A 20,985-nucleotide genomic window follows, 5' to 3' on the forward strand; every position below is an offset into this window, starting at 1 on the left:
CGCAGGTACACCCATGCATAAATCCGCACGACGCACAGCATCCACGTGCAACATCAAACACCATAATCCACACACGTACAGTGACGTGTGCGTTTCCTAACGGCTGCCCCATGGTATTGTGTGGGACGCACCAGTGAGCACATGGGCAGGTTTCTAAAGCTTGTGCCAGTGCACCCGCCCTGTGCTTAGCTCTGGTGACAGGTAGCTGTGGCCGTGCCAGGCGATGGTGGCTATGCACGTCACATGTAATTCAACACTTTTGAGGCAAGGGTTGATCACCACACAAACATAGTGAAACTCCCTTTCCCATGAGCGCCGAGGTGCCAAACCCTGTCTCAACAGGAGAAGGCAGTCCAGGAAGTGAACTAATCTCCATCAGTTTCCGTCTGTACGAGGGATGGAGTGTTGGCCCCCTCTCACGTGTGGGTTTTCGGCAGGTGCGTCAGTTTCCTCCCACAAGTATAATAAACACGAATTAATTGTCTGAAAATATTAAAATAAATAAACCCAATGCAGGACCCTTCTGAAAAATAGTTCTCGGCCTCATTGTTCTTTTTTTCCTGGATAAATAACTACGTATTAATATTATATATTAATTATAACATTGTGTCACGCAGGAGATCACCAAGATCAACACCGTGTTCGACGGAGAGGCTATAGACCCAGGTGAGTGAGCATCAAAGTCTTCTCCAGTGTCACCTCTTTGCCTCTCTGTTCTTTAGTTTTTGTCAAAGTGATAACCCCACTAATGTATGCAGTGCCCAATGCCACCAGAACATTAGAAATATGTGCACAGAATACACTCTTGCAACGCTCAGCCATTTCCCCCACAGGATATCGTGATGGGATTGATGTAGAGTCCTCTTAAGAAACTATTCTATAAAATGAATACATGGACAAAAGTATGTCTGTTATTGTAAAAATAAAATTGTATTTTAGTTTGCCGGCCTATTGGCCTTTCAAACAATGTTTTCCAGCAGCATTTGTTGAAACAAGAAAACTCTGTATCGCTTTCGACTTTGAGTCTCATTAGCAGAGTCACGCCTACTAAATAAAGGTCGCTGGGTAGCTTGAAGCTAGAGATAAGAGCCATCATTACATATCGTAGAGACTTTAGACTTTGAGATTCACATTTGTACTCTATACAGACATTGACACTCCTTGCTGCCTACACAAAATGAATGCTGTCCATTTCCAAGATTATGCCTGAATATCTGTTCACGTGATGCCTCTCTCAATGACTAATTCGTGCATTCAAGTTTTACATTTGAGGCATGGGATGAGTTAAAATTAGTGTGAGCTTATTAAATGCAATTGATTCTCATTTGCAGCAGTTTAGGTATGCGTATGTGATTCAACTGTAATTATTATATTTATCATCAACACAAGAGTTGCTGAAAAGGCTACCCCACTTTATGGATCACCAAAAAGTATTTCTAAGGCATCTCAGTCATGTGTCAATGAGATCGCGTCTACTCTGATTCCAGCGGGAGATTAAGTCATGGAAAGTGATCTCCATGATGTGCCAATCGCACATTGGGTATGGCTGGGTTTTCTAAGGGTGCTGTACTCTGCTAGCCTCCCACATGTAAGATACTCATCAATGAAACTGGCCCAAAAATCTCTCCCTGGTAATATGCACATTAAACTATAGTACAGACCTTTGCACATTTATTGTGAGATTAAGATCTTCCCAAACCGTCTCGGTCACTGGGGTAGCTTCACCATACTTGTCAATGGTGAAGTATGGAAGAGGGTCAAGGACGGGCTAGGCCTGATTCACTCGCTCGACACTTACGTTAGCTGTGGTCGGAATCGTACTCGGGTCGCTGGGTTAACAGCGCAGCATGATAATCACTGTACCACCACTCGTTTTTTTTCCAATTATAGTGGTAGCTTTTTAATAGCTTGTTTTATTTGACCAGGTGCGGCCCACTGAGCTATATAGTTTTTTTTTCAGGAGCGACCTGGCCACAAATTATAGCTCGACAAAATAGCTTACCATGTAGAAATTTTATCGCAGCCAAATACTCGAAACGTGTTTCTAAATGTGGAGGGAAAAACTTGATGACCCGGAGAAAAATCCTCGCGAGCACGTGGAGAGAGAAATGCAAACTCCAACTATATAGCAGACACCAGGGTCGGAATCGAACCCATATCCTCCTGTATACCAGGCAAAGGATTTAACAAATCGCCATCGTGGCGCCCTTATATATAAATACAATAACAGTATACATATATGTAATAATGCCTTGGAACACACACACACACAGCCAGTCTTTTGGGGAGGGTGGCATCACCCGTCGGGTTGTGATGATGTCTCTGGCCACCGCTCCAGTGACAGGGAAGACGTACGAGTACAACAGCACGTCGGGCGCTCGGCGCTGGAAGGAGACGTCGGCGCAAGCACCGCCACCAGCTCCCGCAAAGACTCCGGCTCCAGCCGCCGCTAGCAAGGGCACAGCCCCCGCTCCCACGGCCGCTCAAGCCGCGATCCCTGGCAAGGCTCCGGCAGCTCCTGCTGCTGCTGCCCCAGCGGCTGCTGCTGCTGCTGCTCCAGCGGCGGCTGCTGCTGTTCCTCCAGCAGTTGCGCCTCCTGCTGCTACTGTTGCACGAGCAGCTCCTCCTCCCGCTGCTGCTGCTGCTCCTTCTCCTGCTGCTCCTGCTGCCCCGGCCACCAAGCCTGCACGAGCTAACTCACCGCAGGCTCCACCAAAGAGCTCAATGAAAGCGGAGCCACCCAAGCCGAGCGACCCACGGAAACCCGACAAACCCAACAGATGAACACTGCAGGCTTCAGTGCGTTTCCAATCGTCAAGCATAAGTCAATATCACGTATACCACTAAATAGGACACGTTTAAAGAACAAGGCAATGAAAGGGGAAGCCTTAATGTAACATTTCACTATTTGTTATAAATTATTGGTTATTCGCAAAGAACGTGTTATACAACTGTTGAGGTTATATCAGTGACAATCTTCATGCAATAAAGAGAAAAACAGCCAAGACTAGAGTACATTTTTATTAAACATCCCAAAATTCGTTGCAGGCCCACTGGATCACGTTCACTGGAGCCTGATCTAACATCAGCATTAGACATGTACAGCCAGGTCTAGTTACATTCTCCCGAGCAAAAGCAGCATGGCAGCGTACATAGTTTGTATCAAAATAAAATAAATCACGACGTTTTGGGCGCAACACCCGAAACGTCGTGATTTATTTTATACCTACGTGACTTTACCGAAAGAACATAAGTGTATGGATTCCTGCAGTCACGAAAGCTTCAAATCAAGATAGTTTGTATTACTTATCAGTTAAATACAGGCCTGATTTCTACTGTCATGCCTGTGTATAGTCCAGAGATCGGTAACCAATATAGCAAGAAAATACATTTTTTTCGAATTCGGTAGAAAAAAAACTCAGTATTTTACGATCTGCAATGCAATGTGAATCTGAGACTTGCGGCACCAGAGCCGCAGGTTGCCAACCCCTGGTCTAGTACTGTAATATGATAAGACAGCTCTCTCTACACAGTCACCCATTCAAGTGGAAATTGTTACAGTCTAAAGTCCTGGAGAACAGGTATAACATCATCTGGCAGCATGCAATTATATTTCCTTAGCTGAAAGAAGTGTCAAAGACATACTTAAAAAATGATACGTGAAGGTGAAAGATAATTAACCTGCCCAACATCTATGTAAACCCCTAACTACTTGGCAGGCCAACTGAAGCATGTTGTGCAAGTCACCTTAACTACCCAGAACCATGAAAATATACATGGTGTCTTTAACGGTGTCTCCATTGTGAAATAATTATTAGACATTTTAAGCTAAGCTGATCAAACTACACTCACACGTTCTACTATTAAGATTGCCATTGCATAAGTTGCATCTCTCTGAACCTCCATACTCGCTCCTTGTGCCTTGGCAACTCCGTAGAGGTTTGTGAAAGTCCCAGGGAATTGCCAACATCTCAGTTGTGCCATCTCAGCTTTCTGACAACTGAGCCACACGACAATCACAGGTGATGCTTTTTTAAAGAGTCTCTCCCTTTTGGTAATTTCCTTAAATTGGTTTATTCTTCAGTAGCACCGCTTGAAAACCAGTCGTGAACATCTTAGCACCCAACTTTAAAGTGGCATGATATGATGTAAGCACTGACATACTCTGCACTTTATAGTTGAACAGTAGATTTTGATCCACATGATCATTCATAGTAAATACATCAGCAACAGGGAAGTATTTTCAAAGTGAAAGCATGTGGAAAACTAGTATTGTAATATTGTTTCGTGATTTTCATTACAAGCTGTATCTCGTAGCAGTATGATACATGATGATTTCTATATGTGTTTTTCATGAGAATTATTAATGTCCCATTGCTGTGGTGCATGATCCGCTTTAACGATCTTAAAACTTCGGATCTCACTCCCCACAATAATTCGTATTTTAGTGTCTGCCAACAGGGTTGGCATGAAGATTGGGTTTTAGGAAAGGTGGCACAAGGATTAGAGATGTTTGGTCATCTTGTACTAGCAACTCTTTACTGCTGGGACACTACAGGGAGCGGAGTAGAGTCAAGAGTTGTAATGCTTGTAAAACCAAAAGTAATGGGAAAAGGCAGAGAGAAGAAAAAGAATGGCAAATAAAAGAGGGACAATTATGGAAAATGTAAAAATGGGACCAAATGGTCAGGAAACATGAGGGTATGGAGGAAGAAGCTACATAAGGTGCTCGACGCTGCACGGAAGCAGCATCTATTTTCAAAGGGGGCAAGGAGAGGGGAGGAAGTCAGTGGCCACACAGACGTCACTGGATTTACCGGGGGCTTAAGCCGATCGAGATATTGAAATCATTGCCTGCATTCGATCCACAGGTGTTTTATTGACAGGAGATATTTTATATCATTAATATACATCTCTTGCTTAAACATCAGGAAAAGTAAAAAAAATCTCGCCAGAACTGTTTTCTGTTTAAAATACGAATGGAGTGAAAATGAGCATTGATTAAACATATAGTACAGTATTTTTAAAATGTTTGCTTTAAATGTATAAACGTTGGGGATTTCCCCCAAAATTTACTCTTTTTTAAAACTGAAATAAAAATGAAGTGAAACTCACATTTTTTATTTGAAGCTTTCGTGACTGCAGGAATCTATACATACCCTTTGGTTCTTTCGGTAAAGTCACATAGGTAGAAAAATAAAACAAAATAAAAATTATATATCACGACGTTCCAATCGCAACACAAGCGGTCGTCCTCAGGCGGAACAAATAATCCAGCAGTGGAACTGCTGAGCCAGTGAGAGAGCTGTTGCAACAAGGAGGTTATTATATATGTGGCGATGGGCAAGCAAGTGGGGTCTGAGCTGGAAAGGAATTCTATCCGTGGACGCAAGCACGTCAGTTGTGTTAAAGGGGGAGATTATGGAGAGAGAGATTAGGGAGATGAGTATGAATGAGCTTCCGTCGCCACATAAGAGTATCATCCTCGCATATGCGCACAACAGCAGTGTTAATGAGAGATTAGCACCATGAGAGTGCAATCCAAAGGACATGTGAGCATGAGAGTACAATCCAAAGGGCATGTGGGCATGAGCGTGCAATTCAAAGGGCATGCGAGCATGAGAGTGCAATCCAAAGGGCATGTGAGCATGAGAGTGCAATCCAAAGGGCATGTGAGCATGAGAGTGCAATCCAAAGGATATGTGAGAGATCTAAGAGAGAGGCACAGAGAGTCGGAAATAACAGCTGACATAGGCAGGTAGGATGGAAACATCACGGTCAGCTAAGACGTTACCTGGTTAATAACCTCCTTCCAATGATTGCTTGGTTTATACCCATCTTCTCGGTTGAAGTTGTGTCTGTGTTGAAATATCTGGATGGCTTCATGAACAATATCTCTGAAAGTGGGTTTGCAGAGTACCTTCGTGTTGGAAAAATTTAATTTCGTGTGAGCCCACAGTGTTAAAACAATGATCAGCAACGGCAGAGGTATTGGTCCTACCGTATTTCAGATCTGCCTTGTGTTAACAAACGCGGTCCGAGACATGTCGTTTTGTTTCCCTAATGTAACTGCTGCCACAACCACAACTCAGTTTGTAGACACCAGGGTATTGCATGTCAGGAATAACATCCTTTACAGATGGGATCAAATCACAGATTTTGTGTACTGTGTTGAAACGAACCTGGATCTTGTTTGTTTAAGATTTTGGAAATATTTTTGGTAACCCCTGCTATGTATGGTAAAGTGATGGTTATGGTTGGATCCTCAGAAGGTTGTCTCCCCATGGCTGGGGAGACAGCTTTGCAGATTGTACGGTCAGAGTATCCGTTCATCCTGAGGGCTTGGTGTATGTGCTCCAATTCACTGGCTAAGTGGTGCTGGTCGGAGATGCAACTGGCCCTATGGTGTAGTGTTTTGATGAGGGAATTCTTCTGGGCTGGATGGTGGTGGGAGTCAGGCTTTAGATATGCAACCGTGTGGGTGGTTTTCCTGTAGACAGAGTGTCCCAACGAGCCATCAAGCCTCTTCTTGATCAAAACATCCAGGAATGGTAGCTTGCCATCATTTTCCACTTCCATGGTAAATTTGATAGATGGGTGTATGTAATTGATGTGCTTGAGAAATTGGTTCAGTGCTGGCAGGCCATGTGGCCAGATGACAAACGTGTCATCTATGTATATCTTCCACAAGGAAGGACGTAGTGTGGATGTCTGGATGGCATCTGTCTCAAATTTCTCCATGAAAACATTCTCGACCACTGGCGATAAGGGAGAACCCATTGGGGTACCCTCATTTTGTTTGTAGAATGCACCATTCCAGGTGAAGTAAGTGTTGGTAAGGCAGTGCCTTACCAAAGTTGGTGCATCTGGATTCAGTCCTTGTTGGGCCAAGTCTTCAATGATTGCAATGGTGTCAGGTACAGGTACCTTGAACAGGGAGACATCGAAACTGACAAGCAAATCATCTAGAGACAGCGAGATGTCCTTGATTAGAGAAACCAAGTGAGCCGAGTTAAGTACAGCTGAGGTGGTCTTGCCCATGAAAGGAAGCAGGGTCTCAGACAGAAATCGGGCCAGTTTGTAGGTGGGTGAGTTAATGGTGGAGACGGTAGGACGGAGCGGGGTACCTACTTTGTGGATTTTTGGAAGGCCATAAAATCTGGGTGGTCTAGCAGCCAAAGTGTTTAGGGAGCTCTGCTTGGACTGATCGATTAGAGAAGTCGAATTAGTGATGATATTGTTTTTTTTTGTGGCTAGGCGGTTGGTGGGATCTCTGTTGATTTTGGTATAGCTGCCATGATTAAGAAGGTCCTGAATTGTGTTGTTCTAAGTGGTTTAATCCATGATGACAGTGGCATTGCCCTTGTCGGCTGAGAGGATGACAATGTCATGTTTTTTTTTATTTAGAGAGTTCAAAACGCTTGTCCTTACTGATGTTGCTAATGGGTTTCTTAGCGTTTTTGAGGATAGCAGCGATATCAGATCTAGCAATGTTTGCCGGGATGTATCCCAAACCTTTGAAGGCTACGTCGACCTGAGCAATGATATCATCCACTGGGATTTGTTTAGGGGTGACTGCGAAATTCAACTCTTTAGCTAGTACTGATTTTAGGCTGTTGGAAATTGGAATGTTATTATCATTGATGACAATTTTGTTAACATCTAACTTTTTAACGTGTAGCTCCGGCTTCTTTTTTGACAGGATGTTCAATTTAGCAATCAGGTTAATTTTACATTTGGTTGACATTGTCACGGCAGAAGAAACAGTCATGTTATCTACAAGGTCCCAATCAGATGTGGACATTTTATCTGTTAATGCTCAGTGTGATTGTAAGAGACATTTTTCTCAATTATCAAGTTAAAAACGGAGCAGTCTTATCCTCTCTGAGATTAGCGATAGGCTAGCTTTGAACAAGATCCGTTTAACGTTAGAAGTGACAGCAGCAGATGCGAGTGTAAATGCGATCGGTATTACTTTGTTGTCGCGGCATCTCTTGAGAAAAGTGAGCAACTCGATCAGGTGAGCCTTCTTGTCTCGCAATCTGTTAAAAGATCTAACAAATGTGTGGAAACCCTCCCCGTAGAGCGGAAGGAGCAAGCAGTGAGCTGCACAGAGCAGCGTGTGTTTTCACAGTGGGTGGGGAAGGATTCAGAGTGGGGGAGTACACACAAGTCACGTGATTTATGGGAGACTCGAGTTGACTTAGATATATAAGGTTGCGCGAGCTACTGCTGAGGTGAATGAGGCGGACGCTACTGAGGAGAGAGGGACTAAGTGGAAATGTGGCAAAGAGGGTGACAGAATTGGTCCTGAGGCTCCTGCTCAGAGGTGGAGCCGAGGTGTTGTGGGTTCTGCTAGACAGAGGCACCACTCCTGGTGGTGCTGGGCTGACCGCCACGGGACACCTGTAGCTCCCTCTATCGCTGCACTGCTGGTGGGGACACGTACCCTGAGGAACTGCTCCTGCGAGGTGAATTAATTATGATGCAAGAAACCTTGGTGTAGTCCTGGATTTTACCGGCCTGCTTGATCCCTAACAATACAACTCCTGCTTATAAATGTGGTGAAAACACAACAAAACTACTCTTATGCAATTGTGGTGCCACGACCGTGGAGCAACTCCGCAAGTGCCGCGATTGTCCACTACCCCCCACCCTGAGCACACGCACGCACGCAGCACTTGCACCCACGTAGTAGTGTCCTGGTGGGGGATTGCCTGGCACATCAGGTTTTACTCCAAAGGGCCCCTAGAGGGAGAGTGCCACGGTTTCCCAGTGCCAGGAGATTGGCCGACCCTCACAGGACAGGTGACATTGCGGTGCCCCTAAATTGGCTTAAAATTGTATGGGCACAGAAGGAAAAGGTTCACTGGGCCAAGTGCAATAAGTTATTCACGACATTGGGAGAGGCTGAGGGTGGAATATTAGGCAAGGGCGGACCAGTAGGTTAGAATTAATGAGCACTGGAGAACAATGGGTGAGCGGAGCAGCAGCACACTCCATGACACTCCATGTAGACGGCGCAGGTAAGCGCACGATTGGCTGTGCGGTACGACGTCACCCTGGGCCTTTGAAGTGAGGGGATTAGGCCACGGTAGCGACGGTGGAGAGGGACGACGGCGTGGGTAAGTGCACGATTGGCTGTGTGGTACGACGTCACCCTGGCCCATTGAAGTTTAGAGAATAAAAAGAGTAACCCAGGACGATTTTAGGGCAGTTGTCTTCAACCTCCGGGCTGTCAAGACCCACTCCCTGCCATCCTGCCTCCTCGAGCCGCTCGCAGCATCCGTGTGATGCCAGTGAGTGCTGCTATGAGGCAGTGATAGGTGAGGTTTTCGCTCGTCCTTCTTCCTCTGACTCTCACAGCGTCTGTGCGACGCCGTGAGTACAGCTACGGGGTACATGGTAGGACGTTTGAGTGAGTGACTGGGTTCGTAGGCAGAGTTAGGCTAAGCTCTTCTTGCGAAGTATTCCACCTCCAGGTAGTGTGTATGTGCGCCGTTAATAAACTTTAGTACAGAGTATCGGTACAGTGTGATTTCTGTGTGTGTGGGTAGAACATCGGCGTGGCGTCTACGATTTGTGTGTGGTGCGACTGCGTGGGGAGACGGTGTGCGCGAGAGAGCGAGCGCGGGGCTGCAGCGTCGGTGTGGTGTCGGTAATTTGAGTGTGTGTGCGTGGCGCACGTTTGTATTAAAACATAAGCGCTCGCGCAACAACAATAGGATTGGCGACGAGGCACGCGTGCATATTCATGCAGCCCTTTAGCGCTATCCTTTGTGTGCAAGCGGATTAAGGGCTTAGCCACCTGGAGGTGCGCGTACATATTCATACAGTCCTTTAGCATTAGCCTCTGTGTGCAAGTGGATTAGGGTGTAACCACCTGGAGGTGCACGCGCATATTCATAATGCCGTTTTCTTTAGCGTTAGCCTTTGTGCAAAATAGGTGCCTGTAGGGGCGTGTGTGAGTACGTGCGTTTGGGGGAAATACGCGCCTGCAGGGGCGCGCGCGTGCACGCCACCGCGTTCGCTTTTGTGGTGGTGTACGTGGGCGTGTGCGAGAAAACCCTGGGCGGTGGTGAGCCAGCCGATTAGCTATCTCCCTCAGAGAGGGCGCTGGCGCGGGGGGGGGGCCCGATCACTCGATCGGCGGGGGCCCGGCGAGAGGCGGCCGACGAGGAGGAGGGGGGAGTGGAGGGGGTGGACATCGCGCCCTGCCCGCTCACAGGGAGTGGGGAGGCGGGTGTCAGCACCCACACATTGCACTTAATTTAAACAGTGAACTATCAAACCACCTAAACAATTACTATGTACGGTACACAATTCAAACGTAACTCTTCTCAAAACACCTAAACCCTCCACACTCGTGATTCTAAACAGCAACAGAATTAAAACTACGTAAGCTTCTGCTTTTTCCAAGTTACAAGGACTGAACATTCGCCCAATGAAATTGAAAAATATAAGCGCTTGAGCACTGTACAACCGTGTGAAAACTAAACGTTTCTTCTTATAACCAGCTGATGTGTCTCCTTCATATTTGTGGATCGGGCATTGCATCATTAAATACTGTATGGTGTGTTCTGGAAGACCTGATGATGCTGGATGTAATCTCGAGCGAAACATCGTTACCTATTTAAATGTTGTGAGATTCCTCTCCGACGATAACACCGGTGTGCTGAAGTTAGGCACATGTTTAATCACATGCCATTAATTGGCTATGTCGGACGGAGGAGGGTTTTAGGAGAGACATCTTTATACAACGTAACCCAAAAGAAACCAATTACGAATTCAAATATTGGTCTTGAAAGCCTTCATATAAATGTGGTGGACTACGTCATAGGAAACCAATTTTTATGTAATTTGTGATGTAATGAGAAAGGACAATGAGAGGGAGGCTGAGTTTTGGGTCCCAGGCGTAAAACTAAGTCATTAAACCCGACACTACCCGACACAGACAAATAGTAAAATTTGTCACGTAAACAATACATGCCAATAAGTTACTAGTTCAGCACACCGGTGTGTTGGTGAGTAAACCTACAACATTTACCATTCAAATATGACATTTCACCAGTAATTACCAGTCTCATCAGGCGACAGATAGAACTGTGGAGAAATCCTCGTCCTGTTTCAGTCTTACATGGAGGGGTAAATGTGATGTCGTCACTTGTGAGCCAATCAGGTGCAAAGACAAGAGGAGGGGGGGAGACCAGGCTGGGATATGTAAACCGAATAAGTTTGATCCTGTGTGTCAAACGTTCTCTAAAAAAGTTTTTTTGTAAATAATTTATTACAAATGTTGCACACTTGAAAGGAAGGACTGGTGTACCCACATGCATCGATGTACTGCACAGCACATAAGGACTTTCACAAAACCACACTTTACTCCCTTGCTGCACGAGGAAACAATTAAAAGAGTGGTCCATTCCTAATGTGCCACACTTTCCTCCACAGAATGAGTGTCGTCTCGACACTCCATTTTTCCCCTTGCAACCTTTTTTAGTCTTTTTCCTTAAACTGGTCATGAAATGAGTTAATAAAAAATCGTGAAAACAATTTCTCTAGGGATCATATCCCTTTCAAGATAGCGCCACTCCATAAGCTCTCTATTTTGGGTGAGCTCCAACATTTTGTGCATGAAGAGACAGGAGCCCAAGCATTGTGTTATGCTTTTGGAATTACCAGACCACCTAGTATTATTAAACCATGCTTCACATTTTACTGACCAGAAATGGCTAGGATTCTTTTCCCAGTACCTGTCAAGATAAAATCCTTTGCAGCTTGTTAAGGCCCTGTGGAATTTAGCTCTTAGGTACTTACTTATCGGCCTACCAACATACTTGAAACCTTTTTCTCACCATTTTTTTTCTCTTCATCTTAAGCAATAACCCCTTCTTAACATATTAAACACAACACTTACCAAAAAAAACATCTTAAACAACTTAATAACCATATGACCACAGCTTATAGTTTGTCTTGATCACCCCTTTTGTAGTCAAAAGTCCCTTATTTCACCATGGTCTCCAGTAGCAACCAACAGTTATCTTGTGCTACCGTGCTCCTTCTCACGATGGTAGGTTCACCCAACTTGTCATAGGTGAGTGTCTATGGCTGACTCCTTTCTCTTTGAGGGTGGAGTCTCCTGTTGTGATGACTACTCTCATCCTCTTCATCACTCTGTTCCAAGTCCCTTGCAGATTAACTTGCTGGACTCAACTGCTCGCCTTCATTATTTACAGCCAAATCGGTCTCACTGTATTCTGATCCCTTCGGCAAGATCTGTCCCTCAGTTGCTTCAGTTAACTGATATTCACTCTCTGAATCTGTCTCCCTGCTCTCTGTACCAGTTGGTGATACATGTTCCTCGGCTGCTGCTGATAACTGTTGTTCACCTTATTTAGCTTCTGGGTTCAATGGTGACTCCGTGTCTTGTATTACTGTAGTTTGCTGAACAGTTTTTGGCCAAATGAAGTAACCTCTGTCAAATCCTTCCTCTGTTTCCAACTGTCTGTTGGTTCCTGCGTGTCTTTCCATGGGCCTCTTGTCCTTGTTTGGTGAGTTCTTTGTTGTTTTCTTACACTGTTGCTTTTGTAATGGCTGCTCAATTGGGAGGAAGTCACAAGGTAGCAGCAAATTCCGATTAATCACCTTCGTTCACCCTTCACCGCTCTCAGGTTTCGCCTCATAAACTGGCCTGTTATTACTTTTTCTCCCAATAACATATACCTTGTCCTCCCAGTTGGAACGAATTTTGCCTGGTCCTCCTTTCTCACTCATATTTCTCACCAGGACACGATTGCCTTGCTGTAGCTCTGCCCCATGAATTTTCTTGTCATACTGGCCCTTCCCTTTAGTGGCTTATTTTATTGCACAGTCGGATGCTATTCTGTAGGCTTCCACCATCTGCTGTCTCCACTTCTCCACATATTGCTTATAGGATCCTTCCCCTCCCTGGTGTCCAAAACCAAAAATAAGATCCACTGGTAGTTTTGGAGACCTCCCAAACAGGAGCTAAAAAGGTCAGAATCCTGTGGCTTCACTACGAGTACAGTTATAGGCATGCACTACCTTGGCCAGGGAGCTCTTCCAATCTGTCTTCTGCTCTTCAGTCAGTCCTTAACATTGATAGCAGGGTCCTGTTTAATCGCTCTACCTGTCCGTTACCCTGTGGGTGGTACGGGGTAGTGTGAGAGCCTCTTATTCCACAAATTTTCTTTAATTGGGCCATCAGCTGACTCTCAAATTCTCTTCCCTGATCATGGTGTATTTTTGTGGGGAAACCAAATTTAAGAGCGTAGTCATTGAACAGCTTGTCAGCCACTGTTTTTGCTGTTTTGTTGATTGTAGCATAGGCTTGAGCAAATACTGTAAAATGATCCATTACCACCAGGAAATATTCATATCCCTACTGTGGGCCTTTGACAGTAACCTTTGCACTTCACTATTCCCCATATTACTTGAATCCTAAGCTGTATGTCTTTCTATACCATTGACTTACATCGGTATCTTACACCCATTACCTGTACTGTACGTGTACAATATACGTACTGTACTAAACCATTGTACCACTTACGACTGTACATGTGTTCTATTCTCAATAGCATTGCAAGTAGTCATACTCTGGGTGCATGGGCATGGTTATAGACTAAACAGTATTAGAGTTGGCTAATTACAATTACAGTACATCATCCTTTACAGTGCACAGTGCTAAAACCCCTCCTATTGGATATCACAAATAATTAAAAGCCAAGCTTGATATCTAGAACAAGTCTAGGACATTTCTATAACGATCAAAAACAACCTTCGGGTACTTTACCAGTAAAATGCAACAGCACGTGTGTCAAACACAGCAATCTTCAACTGAGTCGCCATTAACCACGTGACTGGTGTACAAGTGCGGTTAATCAATAACCCTGCCAGCCCCCTACAGGCCCAACTCCGTTATCGCATGCTGGTGTACACACATGCATTGATGTACTGCACAGCACATAATAACTTTCACAAAACCACACTTGACTCCCTTGCCGCACGAGGAAATGCTTAAAAGAGTGGTCCATTCCTAATGTGTCACAGACAGACGCATTACGTTTTCTTAACCTCAGACCTAAATCAACTTCACTGGATTCCAGTCCAACAACGAATCCTGTATAAAGTCACCGTCCTCTGTGACAAAGCACACATTCTGGGTCAACTGGAATATTTAGCTTCTGCCATTTCATCGTACATCCCATCGTTCAACCTCCAATCTGCCTCAAGTGGCCATCCTTATAAAGTCATCTCTCGAACCAGACATGACAAATGTCCCTTCTCTGTCACAGGTCAAGTCGCCTGGAATCCACTCCCTCTCTCACTGCGCACGTGTCAACATTTGTCAGAATCTTAATATTCATAATAAAGGATTCTGGGTTAGATCGCGTTATTTATAAATGTGTTGTAACCCTCCACCACCCTACACGGCCAATCAGCAAAGAAGTGTCACGTTGACAAAAGACAAATAATACACTACTTTAGCCCACCGGTGTGTTGAAGAGTGAATCCACAACATTTACAGTTTGAGTACGACGTTTCGCTGGTAATAACATCCAGCATCATCGGGCAATTCCCCAGAATGGTAAAGCCCTCCACTTGCTCCCGGTCTTAAATAGCAGCAGGGTGACGTCATCATTTAACTCATTCAGGTGCAGTGATTTGAGGCGGAGGGGGGGGGTATTGTTATTATATAATCGATCTGTATTCTCTCATGCCTCTGTCCTTAAGTTAAAAGTGCGCACATTAAAATTTTGTTAGCGATTTAAGGATCATTTAATTGCATTAAATAACTTTTTGCAATACATTTCCTTTCTTGAAAAAAAATCCGTGCCGTTGAATAGAATGTAGGTATGTATAAACATATGTATACACTTTAAATTTAGACCCATTTGTTCGCAAAACGAGCAGACGTTGGGTGTCTTCGTTTCGACGGCGACTTGGACATGACGACGCAGGTTCATTGGCACTTCTAACACCAAATGTAGCACTCTTTGGTGTTTTTGGTAAAGTCACGTAGGTAGAAAGCAAGCAAGGTCTGAGCTGGAAAGGAATTTCATCCCCGGACACAAGCACGCTTGCTTGCCCATCGCCACATAAATAACCTCTTGTTGTAACAGCTCTCTCGCTGGTTCAGCAGTTCCACTGCTGGATTATATTTTTTCCGCCCGAGGACGACCGCTTGTGTTGCGATCGAAACGTCGTGATATATTATTTTTTTGTTTATTTAATTTTTCTACCTACGTGACTTCACAGAAAGAACCAAAGAGTATGGATTCCTGCAGTGACGAAAGCTTCAAATCAAGACCAAATGTAGCGGTGTAGAATCACTCAGTCGGACACGTTGTTCCAAGTCACCTGCTTACACTTTATGACTCTCTCTTGCACCAGTTTGTAGGCACTCCTATCTGTCTATACGGTCACTTTGTTAACCAACTTCCCCTATCTACTTTACACCTCGCTGACCTGCCTGTGGTAGCTCTTCCTCTCAGCAGCTCCGCACTCACAGCAGCTCACACAGAGCTTGCACACAGCAGCGTTCACACAGAGGCATTGCTCACACAGAGGCTTCGCTCACACAGAGGCATTGCTCACACAGAGGCTTCGCTCACACAGAGCTTGCACACAACTGCTCTCCTTCTGCGCCACTGCCCTCGCCCACGTTCCCTCAGACCCACTCACTCGTCCGATCCGGGCGGGGGGATCAACCATCACCCGCCCGTCGACTCGTGAGGGTTGAGGTCCGTCCCTGGCTTGAGCGGCAGCGGCGAGGTGTCTTCACCTTGGTCCCAGAACCCCGAACTGCCGCTCCGCTCTCACACACCCCCTTTATATCCTCCTGCCAATTATCCAGCTCCTCCCTTGTGTCTCTTTAGGGCCCGACAGGCTGGAGCTTGACAGGCCATCAATCACTCCATATCGCACGTCTCCAAGACGACACCTCCGGTGCCAGCGTACGACCCCGGACCGACCCCGTCTGCAACCAAATCTCCCGTTAACGAGGTGGCGGTTTGCACGTGTGCAACCTCACGTTGCGCGCGCACGCGCAGCCTCACGTTGCGCGCGCACGCGCAGCCTCACGTTGCGCGCGCACGCGCAGCCTCACGTTGCGCGCGCACGCGCAGCCTCACGTTGCGCGCGCACGCGCAGCCTCACGTTGCGCGCGCACGCGCAGCCTCACGTTGCGCGCGCACGCGCAGCCTCACGTTGCGCGCGCACGCGCAGCCTCACGTTGCGCGCGCACGCGCAGCCTCACGTTGCGCGCGCACGCGCAGCCTCACGTTGCGCGCGCACGCGCAGCCTCACGTTGCGCGCGCACGCGCAGCCTCACGTTGCGCGCGCACGCGCAGCCTCACGTTGCGCGCGCACGCGCAGCCTCACGTTGCGCGCGCACGCGCAGCCTCACGTTGCGCGCGCACGCGCAGCCTCACGTTGCGCGCGCACGCGCAGCCTCACGTTGCGCGCGCACGCGCAGCCTCACGTTGCACACGCGCCCCTACCTGCCCTCGGTTGCCTTCGGGCAGCAGTGCGCACCGCGTATTTTACCACACTACATTTGTGTATGTTACGTTTTTTTTTAAAGAGGACAAGTTTTGAAATATTTTACTTCTGGGCAATGCCGGGTTACTTCTTGCATGTGTCACACAATACGCGCCTTAAATGTACGCTGTTCCTTTCTAGTCTGTTGGTTGGCCAAAACAACGTTTATAATGGGATTAGCAGAAAGTGCTTGTTTTAGGTTTTTGGAGTCCAGCAATTGGTCAATATACGATTTGATTCTCCATATCTCCATTTTATCATGTACTATATCTGTAGAGTGTGGGAAAGGGCGTATGAGTGCGCAAAGCTGATTCATAGGTCATTTTGTTGCACAACATTAATGCTTGACACCTCATCAGTCTTCTTTCAATACGATTTATCACCTACAAGCTACCCATAGATGCTGTCAGATTCCATCCCTCTGCTTAATGCCACTTTAATTGGTGGTAACACAAATGAGAAATGCGTGCGTGCACGACAGTAGTAGTAGCAGCAGCATCACCATATCTGCTTCTTGAATTGTTTAGTTTGTCCTTCCCCTGCATTTTCAATTAGCATGGTTGGCTACGTACGGTGCGAACGAAGTTCAACATACATTAAACACATACCCAGGCCGGTCAGGCACAGGTAGCCACGCCAAGAGGCAGCGGTGGTGTCTCTCACTCTGGTTCTCACCCACAGGGGACCCTCGGGATACATTATACCACGTTGGGGGTCTCCAGTGGGTGGCGGTAAGGGGGAGAGGATTCCGTGACAAAATGGGCAGAACCAGTTTGCTCAGAGCCACCCACACACCATCTCCCTCTCGCTTGCTCTACGTTTCCCCACCCTTCACTCGGCCTAGACCTCCCTCTCCACCACCTTCTCCCCGCATTTACAATCCTCATCAAGCAGGGCAACACTTCCCTTCCCCACACATGCACAGACGGGCGTCGCCAGCTTTTGCTTGCTAAGCTCCGTCCTACACTGGAACAATGGTGGTCATCTTGAAAGGTGGGGATAACAGACTAGGAGAAGTTGAAAATGTCCGTGAGGATGCCTGTTAGCTGGTCTGTGCATGCTCTGAGGATGCGTCCGACTACTCCGTGTGGGCCGGCGGCCTTGCGAGTGTACACTCATTTTTAAAGTTCTACCCACATCGGCTACAGAGTGAGAGCACAGCCATCTGTAGCAGTGGGACCCTTCATGGATGGCTCTGTTGGTGGCCTCAAAGCGAGCATAAAAAGTATTGAACTCATTCGGGAGAGGCGTCGGTGGGGGTAACACAACCGGGCTTGCCCTTGTAGTCCATTATAGAGTGTAGTCCTGGCCACATGCGGTCGAAGCTGTTGTACTGTGATTCCAGATTCATTCTGTAGTTTTTTTGCATCTCCTAATGGATTTACGGAGGACTTACCTCGTCTTCTACGCATCCATAACCCCAGAGTTGAATGCAGTAGTCCGGTCCTTTAGCATGGCATAAATATCTCTGTTAATCCATGGTTTCCAGTTTGTTTTATAAATCGCACACAGTTCATTGAGTGCCGTTGTGGTGTTGGCCTGACCTCAACTGGCTCCTCTCGATCCGGAGGAGCAGCGGCTCGATTCTGAGGCTCTCCCGAATTGCCGAGCTTCTCCCCTGATCACGGAGAGTGAGCCTGGCAACCCTGCTGTGAAACATCATTTTCGGCCCCTTGTACCCGCGATGTCATCCTTTCGGTCATTACCCGAAGCTCATGACCATAGGTGAGGGTTGGAATATAGATCGACCTGTAAACCAAGAGTTTTGTTCGAGAACTCAACTCCCGCTTCACTACCATGGAACGGTACAATGCCCACAACACTGCAGATGCCACCGATCCACTGGCCAATTTCCTGCTCCCACCTTGCAGTCACCTCGCGAAAGACACCAAGGTACTTAAACTCTTCCGAATGGCAGCTTTCCCCCCCTCATCTGGAGAGAACAATCCACCGTTTTCTGGGAGTGAACCATGACCTCAGATTCGGAGGTGCTGATCCTCATCCCAGCTGCTTCACACTCAGCATCAAACTGTTCAAGTGCACGCTGGAGATCACAGATTGATGATGCAAAGAGGACAACGTCATTACACATTTCACTGATGGCAACAAGAACTGAAGACTGCTTCATTCGCAATTCATTTTCAGCATTTAATCTATGGCGGTAGTTAATCTTGATTGCAGTAAGTGCAGAGAATCTCGTCTCGCAAAGGTATGTCGTGGAGAAGGGCATCATACATTTGACAGGTCCAGATACTCCATCCTTTTGAGCTCAAATCTACCAAAGGTTTGCATGCAAACTCTAATTTAAGCGGTCACCATCGGTAAGATTTGCTGGTTTATCCAGGATGTTTCTGTTGCGCGTCGTCACTTTAAGATGTTCTCTGTTCATATTTTGTTTGTTGCAGTTGCACCCGACTCGAGAGCCGCATGGCTCACAGGGCTATACCTAATAAATGAAACTTGAAAACCTGAAGATCTACAATATTCTTCTGCTCACAAACCGACAGATCAGGAATTAGAAGAGATACCTCATCAATTTCATATCCAGATGTTTGTATTGTCCATTTTTGGGTAAAATAGTTTAGAAGTTGCTGGCCGACTTGTGGCAAGTTCTCCATGATGTTCGTTTTAACGCTCTTATCCTAATGCATGTAGTGTTGCAAGTGTAGTGTGTTGGACGAGGCACACGCAGAGATCTGGAGGTATCACAATTTATTATAACTTCTAGGCTAGTGATAATACAACACTTGAACACAACACTTGGGGGAATTACGCTAGACCCCTTGGAAAGGGTCCTTATCACTCAGCCCCCTAAAGCCGATTCCCCGGGCTCCCCGCGCCACTGCACTGATCGCTTCCCACGCTGGACTGAGTCTTCCACTCCGCCCCTATTCCTCTTCCCTCCACCGAGCCTGGCCTCGTGCCGCCCCCCGGCCACGCCTTCTGCTCGGTCTCTCGAGAGGAACAGGTGCCAGCGTCACATGTCCTCGGGCCCTCACATCTGTGCCCCCTTAACTCCCCTGAGCCGGCACATCCCCTCTCTCTTCCAGTGACGGGGCCCCGCCAAGCAGGGCCCGCTTCCCACAACGTTGACTCCCTGCAGAGGTACGTGCCCTCACTCACGTGAATTGTGGGTGCTGACATCACCCACAGGGAAGCTACTTACGTCCCTACACAAGCATTTCTTACAATGTTGGAAAGCATATGCTTTATCAATGATTAAACTTTGTCTCTTAAAAAGTGGTGCTTATCTCTAGAGTCCTAAAATATGTTAATTTATGGAAGAATACATGTCCACTAGGTGGTGTAATTGCTGGAGCCAGGCAGTATCTTCCAAACAAAAATACATCAAGGGGTTGTCGTGGGGGGAGAGTTGGGGGGGAATGGAGGCTTACAGCGCGGTTAAAAAAAGGTTCCCAAACACACCCTTCAGGCACGGTTAACCTCAGATGGTGGTTACCACCCACTTTTGGGCTAAATTCACAAGAAAGCCCACTTCAAGGTGACACTCGACGTCGCTCGCCGTGGGCCAACCCCAGCCTGCCACTGTCGTCCTCGGAGGAAGAAAGCCGACACCTGCTGGCTCCTCTCCACAACAGGGTAGCGTTAAAGGTATCCTCCCTGCGCTCCTCTGCCCATCCCTGCTCCCTCACCGGGTGTCCACTGAAAATTACAGGGACTGTTAATTAGACCTTGGTGCATTACAAAAACATAGTTATCTTAATATTCCCACTAACCCACAGTCTCGTCAAGCTGCTACTTACAGCTGGATGCTTGGAGGTTTTTGGGGACCTCTCCTGATCCCTGCTGGCTGGAACTCGTGAGCAGATATAGCTAGGGTCTTCTTACATTCACACTTTGCTATCTGGTGGGGGTGGGTGGTCCCTAATCTATAGGAAGCCGCGCTAATGGTGATTGACACCTTGTTTGTTGCAGGTGTCTCTAATTTTCATCACCCGCTTTCCCTATTACAGGTGGACCCCACCCTCCATTGTGTTCTGCCTTGACACTTATTGGTGCCATGTGACATTATTCATAAACAAATGGATAGAGTATATATTCTTGGTTCTTTCGGTAAAGTCACGTAGAAGGGAAACAATAAATAATATTTTAAATATTTTTATTTTATTGTTTCCCTTCTACGTGACTTTACCGAAAGAACCAAGAATATGAATCCCTGCAGTCACGAAAGCTTTAAATAAAAAAATGGATAGTGTTTCCCTTAGTTTAATAATTATGGGTATTGTTAGGGTAGATATTGGATGACATGAAATAATCATCGGAAGTGCAGAGCATAAGTACAGCAATGCGATATAAAATGGACTTAGTAATCTCGTAGGGGAGCGACAACTATTTACGACCATGGGATCTTATCTTGATTTTGGGGGAAATTTGTTTAGTTTCCAACATATGGAAAATGTA

At 46.5% G+C, this 20,985-nt stretch overlaps 1 protein-coding gene and 1 long non-coding RNA gene across 2 annotated transcripts in view; one reads left to right on the top strand and one right to left on the bottom strand.

Annotated features, from left to right (window-relative positions):
* The window catches only part of LOC116942255 (cadherin-related family member 3-like), a 36,251-nt gene extending 31,137 nt beyond the window's left edge, over positions 1-5,114 (top strand). Inside the window, exons 18-19 of the mRNA XM_076067111.1 lie at positions 618-666; positions 2,339-5,114. Of these exons, the coding sequence (XP_075923226.1) occupies positions 618-666; positions 2,339-2,784 (495 nt within the window). The 3' untranslated portion in view covers positions 2,785-5,114. The remainder of the gene's footprint in view (positions 1-617; positions 667-2,338) is intronic.
* LOC142924588 (uncharacterized) overlaps positions 1-20,508 on the bottom strand; it is a 30,475-nt gene extending 9,967 nt beyond the window's left edge. The window contains exon 1 of the long non-coding RNA XR_012941704.1: positions 20,328-20,508. This is a non-coding gene — a long non-coding RNA (uncharacterized LOC142924588). The remainder of the gene's footprint in view (positions 1-20,327) is intronic.
* Positions 20,509-20,985: the final 477 nt, after the last annotated feature.

Source organism: Petromyzon marinus, chromosome 14, assembly GCF_048934315.1.
Source record: "Petromyzon marinus isolate PM22_M1 ecotype Great Lakes invasive population chromosome 14, UKy_Petmar_22M1.pri1.0, whole genome shotgun sequence".
NCBI classification, from domain to species: domain Eukaryota; kingdom Metazoa; phylum Chordata; class Hyperoartia; order Petromyzontiformes; family Petromyzontidae; genus Petromyzon; species Petromyzon marinus.